This window comes from Camelus ferus, chromosome 12 (assembly GCF_009834535.1).
Source record: "Camelus ferus isolate YT-003-E chromosome 12, BCGSAC_Cfer_1.0, whole genome shotgun sequence".
Classification (NCBI taxonomy): Eukaryota; Metazoa; Chordata; class Mammalia; order Artiodactyla; family Camelidae; genus Camelus; species Camelus ferus.
This window is the reverse complement of record NC_045707.1, coordinates 57,769,259-57,784,735: the sequence shown is the minus strand read 5'-3', so window position 1 is coordinate 57,784,735 and position 15,477 is coordinate 57,769,259. Positions and strand designations below refer to the sequence as shown.

Genomic DNA, 15,477 nt, shown 5'->3' with positions numbered 1-15,477 from the left:
AATAAGTTAATGGATAGGTCTATAGCATGGTGATGCTTTCACAGATACATACTTACCTCCAAATTTGTCAAGTTATATACATCAATTATGCACAGCTTTTTGCATGTTAAATAAATTAGTTAAATTGTAGTTTTCAAAAGCTTTAATCTAATGTCTACTCTGATGAGTTACCACCTATGATTTGCATAGAATGTTTAAGTTTTATAAAGAACTTTCATAAAAATTCTCTCATTCGATTATTTTGTGTGTGCAATGTACGCACACCTACAGAAAAGAGTGGAATTATGCTGTTGTATTTTTCTCAAGTTCTTCATAGTTTACATAACATGTTTTGTATGTTATCTCATTGAATCTTCACAACGTAGGTATTTTTAGCCATTTAATAAATAAGAAAATTGAGGTCTGGAGAGAGTAAATGATAGATTGAGATCTTCAGGACTCAAACCAAGGGTCTTGTCTGAATATACATAAATGCCATGCAAGACAATTTAGTTTTAAATTTCCCGGTTCTATACAGACATTGACCTGACCCATTGCTCCTGAGTACTCACTCTGAATGATTGCTAAATATTTGTTTCAGTGTCTAAGATGATATCTTTTTAAAAATAACATTAGTTTATTCACAGACAACTAATGCATTTCAATCTAACGAGTCTATGTTAGGCCTGTGCGGTTTTACTTTTTAAATAACAACCTTATTGAAATATGATTCACAAACTATACAATTCAGCCATTTGAAGTGTACAATTCAGTGGTTTTTCTTATGTTCATAGAATTGTGCAACATCAACACGATCAATTTTAGAACAACTTTATCACCCCTCCAAAAAAGAAACTCTGTGCCTTTTAGCAGTCACTTCTTATTTCTTTCCAAACTTCCTAGCCCTTGGAAATCACTAATATACTTTCTATCTCTGTGGATTTTCCTATTGTGAATATTTCATATAAATGAAATCATATAATATGTGGTCTTTGTGATTCCTTTTACTTAGCGTAAGGTTTTCAAGGTACTTCATTCCTTTTTATTGTTAAATAATAGTCCATTGTATGGCTATACTTAGACATTTGTCCAAATAAAGGTATGCAATGGCTAATAGCATGTGAAAAGTTCCTTAACATCATCAGCTATCAGTTAAAAATCAGAACTACAGTGAGATATCACTTCACACTCACTGAAAAGACAGATAATAATACATGTTGTCAAGGATGTTAAGAAACTGGAACCCTCCAATTTCTGAAAATTGCTGGTGGGAATGTCAAATGGTACAGCTGCTTTGAAAAACAGCTTGATAGTTACTCAAAAGTTTAAATATATAGTTACCATATGACCCAGCAATTCCACTCCTAGTATATATATCCACAAGAAATGAAAACATATGTCCACCCAAAAGCTTGTGCATGAATGTTCATAGCAGCACTATTCATAACAGCTAAAAAGTGGAAACAGCTTGAGGTAATTTTTCTACTGACTTTAAAGGAAAAGGATGCTTGCTTGAGAGTTAAAAAAAATACCATCATATTTGGTGTTATATTAAGTATTAGTTGAACAATCAAGGAGTTATTTTCTCTGGGTGAAATTAGGTACTTATGAGAATAAAAGTATAACTAAATATGTGAATAAGATCTCAAATGAAACAATTTTAGAAGGAAGAATAGAAGATTTAAGCCAAAGCTTGAGAGGACACAGTAGGCATCATGGCTCTAACTTAAAAAACAGGTGGGTAAGTGACATAAAAGAGTTAGTGACAGCCTGAGACCTCCTCATCCAACCTTCTGAAGTAGTTTGATGCAGTGGGAAAATTTGATTTATTGTTTTTTAACTCTGTATTGCTCACATTTTATTTCCAATCCCATTGGAATTGTGTGATGATCAAAAGTTGTAAAACATCAAGTGCATTGATGCTTATGAAACTACTTTACAACTCATAAAGCACTACAAAAAAGTACGATATTAATAGCTTATGGGGAAAAGTGTCTTTTTTGTATTATGATGGATTTATTTTAGTTGTTTTTTCTGTCAAGAATCAAATTAGTTTTTATTACTGATGTCCTATGAAAATTAAATGCACCCAGGAAAAGTTGATGTTTAAAATACAGCTCTTAAAACTTTAAGCCTGGTGCTACACTTGGGAGTACCCTATACCATCGGGGAAAGTTTAAGCATTGGTCGTGACTGTAATTTACTAACAGCTAAAGGTTATATTGCACTTTCCATAGGTCAGTTTATTTTAAGCTCTTTACATACATTGACTCATTTATTTCTCTCAACAAATTCTAAGAGGCAGACAGTATCACTGTCTCCATTTTACAGATGAGGAAAGTGAAGAGCAGACTGGCTAAGTAACCCGCCCTAGATCACACAGCCAGTGAGGAGCAGAGCAAGGCTGGCACAAGGGCAGGGCTGTTCCTGAGTCTGTGCCATTAATCACTGTAGCACACTGTTCTGTTCTTGTTTTATATGCTATAGCAGCCCTGCTCTAAGGCAGACAGCAGAGTCCTGGACCACCTCTGTAGAGCAGATCAAGAACATTTCCATTAAGAGAAGTTTCTAGGGTTAGCAAGCATTCTCTTACCTCTAATTGTGTGTTAGAAGCTCAGAATCAAACAATATTAATTTTAAAGTTAGGACAAACCATGAGGGTCATCTTATCTATCGTCACTCATTTAATAGATAAGGAAATTAAAGTTTAGAGAGATTGAGTGGTCAATGATCACTTTGTTTATTCTGAGTTTTTTCCATAGGCTACTAATTAAATGACCACTGGGTTAATCAAAGCTTGTCTAATCTTTATAATGCACATCCTTTGTGACTGTGGGGTAGGAAATTTGTTGGATGTCATATTGTGTGTTTTTTTATAATGGTCATAATAAGTCATGTGACAAGTCATATAATAACGATAATATCTTTCTGATAGGGAGAATTTACTGCAATAGACCGTAACTTTCAGAGTGACTGTGGATGTGTACAGTATCTCTGTGGTAACTATGCTTTTTGAAACTTTTAAATGATAATGAATATTATTGGTATCTGTTGTTTACTATTAATAAATTAAAAATAATTTTTGAGATGTATTACACATTTTAAGCCATTTGCTAGTTTTTGAGTACAAAAAGGTACTATTTTCAGCTTTCTCTTTTGTAATATTCCTCAATGTTGTGAGAAATTTGATAATAGGACCAGAAATGACTGTTTTCAGAGGCTTCACAGGATTTAAAGTTGATGTAGGGTTCTTGTTAGTATATATAATTTAATTTAAAAGTAGATAACCTTAAAGTGTCAGATTTTTGCTCACTGTTTTATTTTTATTGATGTTAACGTTGCAATGCATAAAGCTGACTTTTCTATGAAATAACAAATCATCATATTAAGTATTAGTAGGTTAATAGAAAATACAACTCTTGTTCAATAGCTTGAAACTTTTATATTTTTATATGAGAGAAGAGTTAAATTCAGGGTTGACAAGGCACAAAGAGCTGCCGAGCTGAATCCTTCATCACTACTCTAGCCCAAGACAACCCTAAGCTACTTTTAAAGATATGATAGTACATTATTTCAGCTACCTTCACCATGAAGTATGATTTATATGACTATTTATTTTGCAACACAATAAAATTGAAAAATTTCTCTCAAAATAGCAGTTAAAAAACATGAAATGTTTCACAGTCCCATCAGGAAGAGACTTACTTCTATTGATCTAGATTTTGCCTCCATCTATATCCACTCCCCTAAATCGTCATGTTATGTTTCCAGAAGACAGAACAGCAAGTATCTTGATGATCACTTTGGGCTAAAATTCTGGAATCTACTCTAAATCTGCTCTAGAGGAAGCTCAAACAATAAATAGCATTTACAGATCAATTTCTTATTGTATATGTTAAGGAATAAATCTACATTCATTATTAAGTAAATTCTTGAGCTATTAACAATACATAAAGGTAAAGATCTTTGTTGCTTTTGAAAAAATTGCACATCACAATAAAAACATAGACTTAAATTTTCCATTGATTGATTAAATATAGTACTTTTTGTTGACCATTTTCTTTTCTTAGAAAAGGATGATGTGTGTGTATTGCAAGAAGTGTCAGTATTGAGTCCTGGCCAATCTATGATAAAGTATGTGGAAGGGGACTTCTGTTACACAGTAGAGTGTCTGGAAGAAAAAGATGAGCATACAGGCTTCCGCACTTTGAATTTTACAATGGTGAATTGTTCAAAAGAATGTGATGTTGTAAGTATTCTTTATAAGTCATTCTGGTGAGAGTTAATTAATCTTAAAATGGCAGCTATAGAATTTGAACAAATGAATACTCCCGAAGTTAAAAACAGACACTTGAATAGTTCTTCAATAATATATTATTGTGTAATATATCTGTCTATATAATGCTGTGTCCTTTTCCTGTGCATAACCTTGAGCTTCAGGGGTCTTATTATCTGTACTGCTTGCTTGAACTGAGCTTGTTAGACCTGCTTGATGAATCTTGGCTGTTAAATGTAAAGGTTGACATCTACTTCACTTCTAATACAGCTCTATAAATTCAATTATTATCTGAAGTGCCTCAAATTCAACCTTAGAAATGCTTACAGGTGTTCTGAGAGAGCAGCTAGTTATACTGGGAAGCACTTTCAGAGCTAACTAATTAAAATATTAGTACTGTTGCTGATTAATTCACATTATTGTTATTTTTATTACACACAGCACCAGGTATACACTCCATCTCCAAGTGACTATGATTGTTGTGGTACCTGCAAAAATGTATCCTGCAAATTTCAAATGGAAAATGGAACATCAGTTATACATGAGGTATATATTCCTTAGTTCCTAAGATATGTCCCTTGGAGGGCTGCTCTCTGCTATTTTCTGAAGAAGATGTTCAAATAAATCTGAAAAATGTCACACACGCGCACGTACACACACACACACAGAGTCCTCCATACAACAAACATGCCCATACAGAGCACACTTACAATACACAAGACATAGTTATATTTTAAAGTATCTGATTCCTTTTGTAAAGGAGCATGTTTCACGAAGTTATTTTGTCATAGAGCCTCACTTTTTTCCCCAGATGTGAGAATGGGCTTTGAGAAATGCTGATTTCTAATCATTAGAACAAAGGAAAAGAATGATATTATTTTATTCACTCATTTAAAATGAAGCATTTTAATAGAAATCTGAAACTCAAGATGTTAGCACTTCATTATTTCAGATATTGAAGATTTCAGTGGGTAAACATGAGAATAGATATTTTTTTAAAAAAACTTAAAAAGAAGATCCCAAGATTCATGAATACTTTCCAGCAAAACAATAAATTATTCAGAATTCTTCCCTTATAATAACTCTGTGGAGATTTATAGACTGACTCACTCTTTTCCTTTCCTAGAATAGAAGAAGTGAACTATGTAATTTTAGTACAGTTTTTAGTGATGTCATCAGATTTAGGAGGGTCAGAAATTCTGTTTATAATTTATATTACCTGAAGGTAGTTCCAATTGGTTATTACTAACCTTAAGTTTTTTCCATTAATAACTTAATTATAGGGAGGTCTCTTTGTCGTGTTTTTAATTACACAGGATTACTCACATACCCAAAAGAAAAACAGATTTCTCCAATCCCATGCATTTTATTGAATAAGTAAAATGAACAGCTACTTTGTTGTTCCAAGTCTGTTGTTTTACAATTATGTGCAAAATGGTGTTATTGATTTAAATAGTGTTGTTGATTTTGTTTACCGGTTTAATCCTAGCAATACTTTTGTTTTATAGTATATTTTTCTAAAGAAGGAGCCTTGCAAAAAGGTAGCTGATAAAATGTTGAGGAGACATAGGTGTCAGCAATAAAAAAGGAATGAAACTACTTGAAAATATACATTAACTTGGGAATTTTTACAAAAAAGCAACATAAACTCCATAGGTGTCAGTAGTCCAGAAACTATTGATACATATAGTCAGAATTAACAGTGATTGCCCTGACATTCAATAAAAGATTTAAAAGTTTGGAGTATTATTTGAGAACACAACAAATAATGCAATATAGGTAAATACACATCAAAATTTTTAACTCTTGCCTCTTTCAAAGATAAGCTTTAGTGATCTAAAAATCCAATTCTAATTTTTGATCTCAGAAAAATTAGATATTACTATTTGAATTGAATACTAGAATTAATATTTGAATTTGACTGTTTCATCTTTCTTTAGACCTGGACTTGTAGATCTTTTCCAACTAAGGTTCATAGAAGACCTGAAGATATTTACAAATTAAAATAGAATCTAGAGGGAAAAAACTTTGTTAAAATTCTTTACTGGTCCACAAGGAATCTTCAAGTCAGAGTTTGACTAGCATTTTAAAATGCAGGTTATAAGATAAAAATATAGATCAACAATTATAAGAATTCTGAAATCAGGAATGAAATAAACAGTAACTATGTTTTAGAATTTGTTAAAAAAAGAAGAGGGATAGGTTTTAAAAAAAGCAGAAAGTATAGAAAACTAGAACTGTAAGTCAGTAATCATGAACACCCAAAGATTTTTAAATTTTTTGGTGATAAGGGAGTAGAAGGAAAAATAAACAAGCTGCATGAGAGGAGGTGTACTATGTAATACGATTTGTTGTTTTATAATTAGTGAGGAATTATGAGAGCAAGACCTTCGACATTTGGCCAAATCAGGTAATTAATTTTGTAGTAGAAAAAATACCCCTTTGCTTCTCTTCTCTCTATTGCCTTATTTCACATTTACATCTCAGTTCTCATATGAAGCCAAACATAACCTGCTCCCCCCACTACATATGTGTATTTTTATTCATTGCAGACAAGTCTGGGGACATTCCCAGATGGACATTTTATGTCACAAGAAGCTCTTTTCCCCTTGACTTGAGTTTTGATTCAGCAGGATAGGAAACGTGCTACTTAAGAAATAAAGCAGATTTTCGTAAGCAGACAGTAACTTTCTCTTTTACTTTTAGGAGGGGAGTATCTGGCACTACAATTGTACCACATTTGAATGTGTTAAGACTGACGAAGGGACGATGATTCTGAAGTACAGTATGGTCTGCCCCCCTTTTAATGAGACTGAATGCAAAATGGTTTGTACTTCGTTATAGCTGAGAAAATTTAGTATTAAATATAATTTAGAAAATACACATTAATATGTGCTCCAAGGTCATACATACATACATTGTGGCTAATTTATTTTGGTGAATGTTTTATTTTCACGTATACATAGAAGGTCTATTATATTTCCTCACTTTGCCATTTTGAGTTATATATGGTGTTCTAAATAATTTTGACTTTCCCTGAATGGACATGATGCCATCTCTGAGTTTTTAAGATCCAGACCAAAGGATTATTGAAAATATTTTGATCAGCCAATTTTGCCTCTCTTTCAATATGAATTAATAAACTAATGGATCAGAACTTGGTCAAATTTCTCTTTCTTAAACACACAACAGATTTATGATGTCATTCGCTTGTTAATGCCTGCTGGCCTAGGTGGAATTTGTCTTAGCTTCTTTGAGCACAGACCACTCTGAAACTCAGGACATGCCCCAGAATTGCTGATGCCTTGGTTTTGCTTTTCCAATTCCCTGTTCCTTCAGAGAAGAGTCCAGTGGGAGACTAGATTTTTGAAAGTCACACAGTGTTTTAAAAAGTTTCTTTGTAGCTTTAATTATTCAGGAGATAACAATCCCTAATGAAAAGTAAGCTTTGTTCTCTGGTCTGAGCCAATATTTTTCTGTAAGTGTAGAGAAATAGCACAGTTTCATTGATTTTTTTTTTTTTTTCAAGATGTGCCCTTTTAGTGATGATGGTTAGCTAGCTGGCTGGCTAGCGAGGTACAATTTGTACTAAAGTAACAGAATTCCAGCTATTGAAAGAATCTTAAGCATCATCTTACTTCACAGATTCACTTCTATAGAGTAAATTATTCTTTTATTTGAATTACAATTAGCAACTTACTAAAAGCAATTAGCAATTTACTGTAAGAATTCCAAAAGATAATCAATGAAGTTTTCTTAATTTAGCCTTTGGCAGGAAACATCCTGAAGTGGGGAATATTTTTTACTAATATGCTGTCTACCAGAAATTGATACTACATTGTAAACTGACTATACTTCAACTAAAAAAATTTTTTTTTAATAAAATACTTTTAAAATATTAACAAAAAAGAGACATCATTTTAACATTAAATTATATTCAGGAGCTCAGTCTAGTCTCAAAAAGTAGTTTAGATTATTTTAAGGAGTTTAAAAAACATAATGGCCTCTATTTAGAGTACCTATGAGTACTTTGATCTGGTAAGATTTTTGTGTGTGTGGTATTTAAAATATGTTCTTTTAAGTAAGTTAATCTTTATGCACTCCTTTTCATATTGCTAATGAAGAAGTAACACGTTTTAAGCAAAACATCTGCTCCTAATTTTAAAAACAAAAATTTCATAACAGAGGTGGTTCAATTCTAATCACTTTCCTATAAAGTCTTCTGATGTTTAGTAAAAATATTGAGAGAATGAGTTAGTTCTCTACTTCCAGTTTGAGAGAAAATAAATAAACACTGAGTTTTAACATTATTCTTCTTTCCTCCTAGAATGAAGGGATTGTAAAACTGTATAATGAAGGCTGTTGCAAGATCTGTAAGTGAGCACATGCATTAATTTGATTCATTTTAATTGCTTGTGGTGACTCTGATTTTTCTCATAAAATTTAGTTCCTATGGTGCGAGGAGAGAAACAAATTTTATAATATATATTATTTAAATGTTTTTATATCAGGTGGTGGATTATTTGTCATTTAGTCTTTATCTTTTGGAGTATGAGTAAGTGTTTTCAATTTAGATGAATTTTAACTTAAATATTAGAAATGTCTTTATTGCTGCATTTCTTAAAAGGTATTGCATAGAACCTTAATAAGTTTTAAGTTTAAAAGTGCCCAATGGTCAAATGCATTGAACAGGCTGAACTACACAAAGTAGGTTATGACAAGAATGGCACTGTGACTCCCATAAGGATATAAAGAGTGTGAGATTTTCCAAACCTATTTGAACAAACCTATGGATAGGTATAATACAGTTGAAAAATACCAATTTAATGAATTATATTTAAATCATATATATAAAACTTCCCATAATTACCGTGATAAAATTATGTGCAACCAATATATTTTAAATGTATTTGAATTTTAAAGATTTATTTCACAGTACTTTTTAATGATTTTAAGGACTGAAATAGAATAGAAGGGTATTCATGAAACCATTTTCATCTGTGTATTTATGAACTTATTTATTAAGTGTTTATGAATTCACGTCAAGATAAAAATAGAAGTTTTAGGAAACTTGGCCTAGACAGTGATTTTAAAATTGTTTAGAGAAGCTTTCAGGGAAAAGGTTACAACACGATTCAGGTTAATGATGCCATTGTGTAGGGTTGGATTCTTAGATACAAATTATCCTGCCCCTCAAGGGAGATTTCTGTACTTCTTTCATGAAGATTTTAAAACCCCAAAACATATAAGAATAGTTCTATTTAGAGCTGTTAGTCATACTGAAAAGAATGTTAAAATGTATTAAATTTTGATGAAACATAATTATATACTATTGAACATGATAACAGCTTATAAATCAGGAACTCTACACACTATTTATTTCTCATAAAATTCCAATGATCAGTTCTGCATTTATCCTGATTTTCAGTTTAGAGAGGCCAGGTAGCTCATCCAAGTCATACCTCTTATGAGGTATGGGATTGCACTCCACAGCCTGCTTCTCAACCACTCACGATATTCTGGAACGTCACCAGGAAAAGTTTTAGGAGAGGGCGGATGTTGACCCATGATGTCTTCTCATCAGTGCAGGGCTAGAATGACAGTCCTCATTTACATGAGGTGTGAAAAGTCAAATCCAACACATACTTCCCCACCCACAACAAACAAAAAGTTCAACATCAGGTGTTGTGACTTTTGTGGGTAATAGAGCACCACTTATGCATTTTCTATTACTGGGGTTCTTAGATACCACACTAATTTAAATGTCTGCTCGTTAGAAATAAGCAATTTTCCATTCAGTATTCTTTGAATTAAATGTAAACTAATGTGTATCCATTAGTCATTGCATCAAGAACTCAAGGAGTGAAATTTAGTCTCCATAATCTAAGGAAGTTTATATTTTTATGCTCAGCATCTTTTTCCTCCTGCTTTTCTTAAGAGTCTAGACTCTTGTAGGTATGCAATATAGGAGTAGAATCATATTGCAATGAGAGACGTTCGTTCATCTAGCACAAAGGGAACGGGTTGCAGGAGAAACACTTACTCTGGTTTCTCAGTCTGTTTCCTAGTACTGGTTTGAAGTTCCTGCAGTTTTCACTGTAAAACCGAGTTGGAGCTAGTACCTCCCCATATATATGTATGTAGTGTAGTTTGTATTTTTTATTTTGTGGGGTGGTAATTAGGTTTACTTATTAATTTTTTTTAATGGAGTTACTGGGGATTGAACCCAGGACCTCGTGTGTGCTAAGCATGTGCTCTACCACTGAGCTATACACTCACCTCATATTGCAATATTAAGACCTTGGATTCTGTAACCCCATGTTAGTTATTGGAGAAGTGAGTATATTTCTGTTATCTGAGGGCAAACAGGCAGAACTATGCAACTGACCATATTCCTACCGTTGACTGTCTGCCACACGTCAATGCTCTGTTAACCCCATTGCAGACTGCACCTCAACTAATCTTCCCCACAGTTCTGGGCGGTGGGTGGCGAGGCGGGTGTAGTTTCCCCTGTGGAGGAGGAAATGAAGGTTCAGAAAAGTGGACCACACTGATTTCAGCCTTTCTGGCACTTGGCCCCGGGATCTTTCAATTTTGCCAAGCTCTTTGAAGTTGCCGAATGCTAACAAGCCACTTCATTTTCTCTCATCTGACATGTAAGGATTTGTGAAGTAGTTTCTGCTTTGGCTTCAGAGAACCCCTGTCTGTGGTCTTTGCTTTCGGGTGACCAGGCTGCAGCAGAGAGGCTGGGGATGTTGTATTATTATCACAGGTGCTGTGCTAAACAGAATGTGTTACAGTAAAGTCTCTGAGGAATCAATAGGAAGCGCCTCTTGGCACAGACAGATTCAGCCAACTAACAATAAAGTTATGCTGCCCCAGTTTCATTCATTGAATGAATTAATGTAAACACATTTTTTTTTGAGTGCCTTTCATGTGCCAGACACCCTTTTAGGCACTGGGACTGTGACAGAGAATGGAACAATATGTGCACGCGTAGTGCATGTTATCAAGCAGGGGAAGAAACAGTAATGGTAAATATATGCTTTTATGTCAGGTAGTGATGAGTGGTATAAAGAACAACAGTGCACAATTAAAGGGATGGAGAGAAAGGGGAGTTAGGTTGCTAATTTAAGGTGAATGGTTAGAGAATGCCTCTGTGATGAGGTGCCATTTGAGTAGAGATTGAATGTCCTTGGGAAGCAGCCAGGAAGAGCGAGGAGTGTTCAAAATGGAGGAAATGGTGAAGTGTAGCCATAGAATAGGATGAAGGTGATAGAAAGAAGAGGATAAGGACCTTATCCGTCATGTTAAAGATGGTTTCTTTCTTGATTCTTCTATCCTTTTAAACATACATGAGACTAGAAGGGCCAATGAAGTAACCCCTGGATGAAAGCATCATAAAGCACTGAACAGCCTGCCATTTGCCACCAGCACTGAGCCTCAGGCCATGCGGGAGTTGGGTGGTTGGGAAAGGAGAAAGAGCAAGCACAGGAGACTGAGGAGGAGCCACAAGTGAGATGGGGGGAAACCAGAGTGTGCTCTGGAAGCCAAGAGTGGAAAGTGGATCCAGGAGGAGAGAGTGATGGACTGGATCAAATGCAGCTGAGAAGTCGTGTAGAATGAGACTTGACATGTGACCTTTGAATGTAGCAATTGAAGGTCATGGGTGACCTTGACAAAACAGTTTGGCTTCAGGCGATCTTTGCTACCCACCTCTGTTTCAACCAGAATAGCTTAACTTTTATATATTTTACATGTTGGGATTTCGTACAAGAATTTAGTGTAAATAAAGATTTTGTGGCTAAATTCATTTGAAGACTGGAGCTTGAATTCCAGTCTTTTGCAAACAAGGAAACTCAGCGGAATGAGTCAGTGCTTTCTCAAGTGACAAAGCATATTAGCCACAGAGTGAGATGAGAACCTTGATTCTTTTGCATTCTGATTCAGGGAATACATCCACTATCATACACCATGAAATATATATTGTTGGGTGTATTATCAAGTGATAATCCATCATGCACACAAATATATCATTACTTGATAAAAAGTGTTTTCATTACAAATTATGAGATCATTTCAGAGCCATAAAATCCAGTATAAGACTCATCCATACATTCCAACATGGTTGATTATAATTCAGTTACATTCGTGCATAACTTTACATTAATATCCATTAACATAATGTGATTTTTAATCTATCAGATTATGTTTTAAGATAGATTTACATATGTAGGTATGCCTTCATTATTAGAACGTATATTTACCTATATACCATGGTTGATTTTGTATATATTATATTAAATTATAATAATACATATATACCACACATAGATTGTTAGCATTACTGCATCTGTGGAATGTGTTTGATTTATGATTATGATAATTATTCTAAAGCAATAAGATAAAGAGGTAAGTATAAAGCTAGAAAATAGTTGAGAAAATCTGTTTAGAAGTTAAAAATATTCAAAATAAACTATGTAAGAGTGAAATTTTAAATATCTCTTATTATAGGAATATATTTTATGTAACTATATCAGTTTCCAATTTTAAATATATTCATATGTTTCATTGAATTAAGAAACAATTTGACCTGGGCCTTTTGATGAATAAATACATTCTATATTTTATCAGGCAAACGAGAAGAAAGAATATGCCAGAAAGTGATTATTAAATCAGTCATAAGGAGACAGGATTGTATAAGTCAAAGCTCTGTAAGTGGAAAAATATCACTTATTACATAAAGGATGTGTGTCTTTTCAGAAGTGTACACGTCACGGCACTAATAAGTTTGTAAGCCAACAAAATGCCAACACTTAAAATATTTAACTTTGAGATTATTCCTACATTCTAATATTAAAATATTCTGTTTGTGAAGAAGTGTGAATTATTCTTGGCATAAATAATCATACTGTTGATTATTACAATCTAAAGAGATGGAAATTAAACCTAAGTATATATGATCACATAATGTTTTAGCTGTGCAATTTTAATCAGCATAAATAGTCCTGGTTCTAACTTTGCCCACTTTCATAAGACTTATTTGATTCTATAGTTTAATTGATCATGATATAATACAGGTTACAATAGAATCATTGGATTGTGATGAATATATTCCATTTTCCTGTCATACCTGTCTAGTTATATGTGTACATTTATACTTTGAGTTATGTCATATTGCCATCTTGGGCAATCAATATGCAGTCTTAGTGGAATCAATACCACTGTTTTAAACATTTTAAGACATTTTTCTCGTTGTCTCTCCTTACAGATAAATGTTGCATCTTGTGATGGAAAATGCCCATCAGCTACCATATATAACATCAATATCGAGAGCCATCTAAGATTCTGCAAGTGTTGTCGTGAAAATGGAGTGCGCAACTTGACTGTGCCTCTCTACTGCTCCGGCAATGGCACTGAAGTCCTGTACACTCTCCAGGAACCCATAGACTGCACGTGCCAGTGGAGTTAAATGCTTGGAATCCAAGAGCTCTCTGCAACGTCATAATGTCAAATGGAGTTAACTTTTATCACTATTTTTAAGACATTGGGCAGATTTATACTGTTTAATAATAATGTTATTTTTCAGGCTATTGGGTATGGCAATTTAATACTTGCTACAAAATATATACAATTTCCATGAAAAAATTAGATTTATTGATTTATTGTATTTTCATCTATTAGCAGGTTGTTTTGCAGGATTCTTTCAGTTTCACTCCATAGTTATTTTTGTGATTTGCAAAGTCTATCATAGCTATCCAAATTAAGATACTCTTTTATTGCTACTGTTTATTCTGGTAAATGTTATCAGTTAATACTGGCATCTGGATGGTCATAGAGAATGGTATGCTTAGACACAGCTCATATAACTATAGGATTTTAGCATATTTAAAGTCGGAATGGGTATTGGGGATGTTATTGCAAATTCCCTTTAGTTTGCAAGTGTATCAGATAACCAGAGAAGCTATGTGACTTGTACAAATTCATTTAGTGTAACAGTATGGTGAATTCATGGTAACAGCTGGGTGAAGTCTACATATTTTATATTTCAGTCCCGATGTTTTTTTCTTTTGAATGTTTTAGTAAGGTGTGTATCACAGAACCTCTTATTCTTTTAAGAGTTTGCTTTACCTAAAATTAAGAATTTTAAATTCAATGCCTTTTAAAAAAAGAAAAAAAATGCCACAGATACATACATATATACATACACATAATAGTTATGCTAATGGTAAGCAACGGGGAAACGTAGCATCAGTTGCTAAACAGAGGAGAGCGATCTTGGGCTTCTATTTTTTATACCATTAAAACTGTTTTAAAATAATGTTGTTATTACTTAACATGTAGTTACCTCTTTACTATCTCATGGACATCTGAGTTTTGAGATGTATTTGCGTACCACTGAAGTTGAAGCCTATTTTGCTGTTTATGCTGCTGTTTTGTCAATGAAGAATGAAATAAAATTATTTGAATTATTAATAATCCTACAATGGAATGCTGCATTTTTAAAACACAGTAGATTATTGACATTTGCAAGGAATGTATCCTGAGATCGTTGCAAATCCCCCAATTCTTTACCACTTACTATATCTAATTATCTGATTTTCCTCAGCTGTAAAAAGGAGAGAATGCCCCACTTGGTATGATTGTTGTGAGGAGCAAATGAAGTCAGACATCAAGGAGAGAACAGTAAAGTTGCGTTGAAAAGCAGATGTCGATGGACTAGACTGAGATAAGTAGATTTACTTCCATTTCAAAATCATACTACCCAGAAAAATTGCAACAGATTAGATATTTTGGGACCTCCAGGGTTACTTGGAAATAGATGAAAGAATGGAGTGAACATTACATCTGCAAAGTCCCAGTGTCCACTGTATATAAAAATTGATTTTATCTTATTTGTGCTTAATAACACTCCTAAATGTTCTCTCTAGGTGTTACCATTTCAACATTTTTTGATTCCTGTTAATGTATAGATTAAATCAAATGTTTTTCATTAAAATAAATTAACATTTTGCTCAAGAGAAACTGTAGGTACTTCACAAATGAGGCACATAATGTTATATTGTCTACCACTCATTTCTTTATTTTCATGGTCTGTTAAATATCTGTTATTATATTAAAATATTGTCATCTTTAAACCTGTATGTGGGAAAAAGGGAAACATTTTTCTAGAACTTCGTACACAGTCTCAAATAGAACAAATTTGTATTGAGCACTTACTG

At 33.4% G+C, this 15,477-nt stretch overlaps 1 protein-coding gene across 1 annotated transcript in view; it reads left to right on the top strand.

Annotated features, from left to right (window-relative positions):
- OTOGL (otogelin like) overlaps positions 1–15,174 on the top strand; it is a 118,458-nt gene extending 103,284 nt beyond the window's left edge. Inside the window, exons 50-56 of the mRNA XM_032493706.1 lie at positions 2,915–2,978; positions 4,050–4,228; positions 4,697–4,801; positions 6,962–7,081; positions 8,583–8,628; positions 12,890–12,969; positions 13,527–15,174. Coding sequence (XP_032349597.1) covers positions 2,915–2,978; positions 4,050–4,228; positions 4,697–4,801; positions 6,962–7,081; positions 8,583–8,628; positions 12,890–12,969; positions 13,527–13,727 — 795 coding nt within the window. The 3' untranslated portion in view covers positions 13,728–15,174. The remainder of the gene's footprint in view (positions 1–2,914; positions 2,979–4,049; positions 4,229–4,696; positions 4,802–6,961; positions 7,082–8,582; positions 8,629–12,889; positions 12,970–13,526) is intronic.
- Positions 15,175–15,477: the final 303 nt, after the last annotated feature.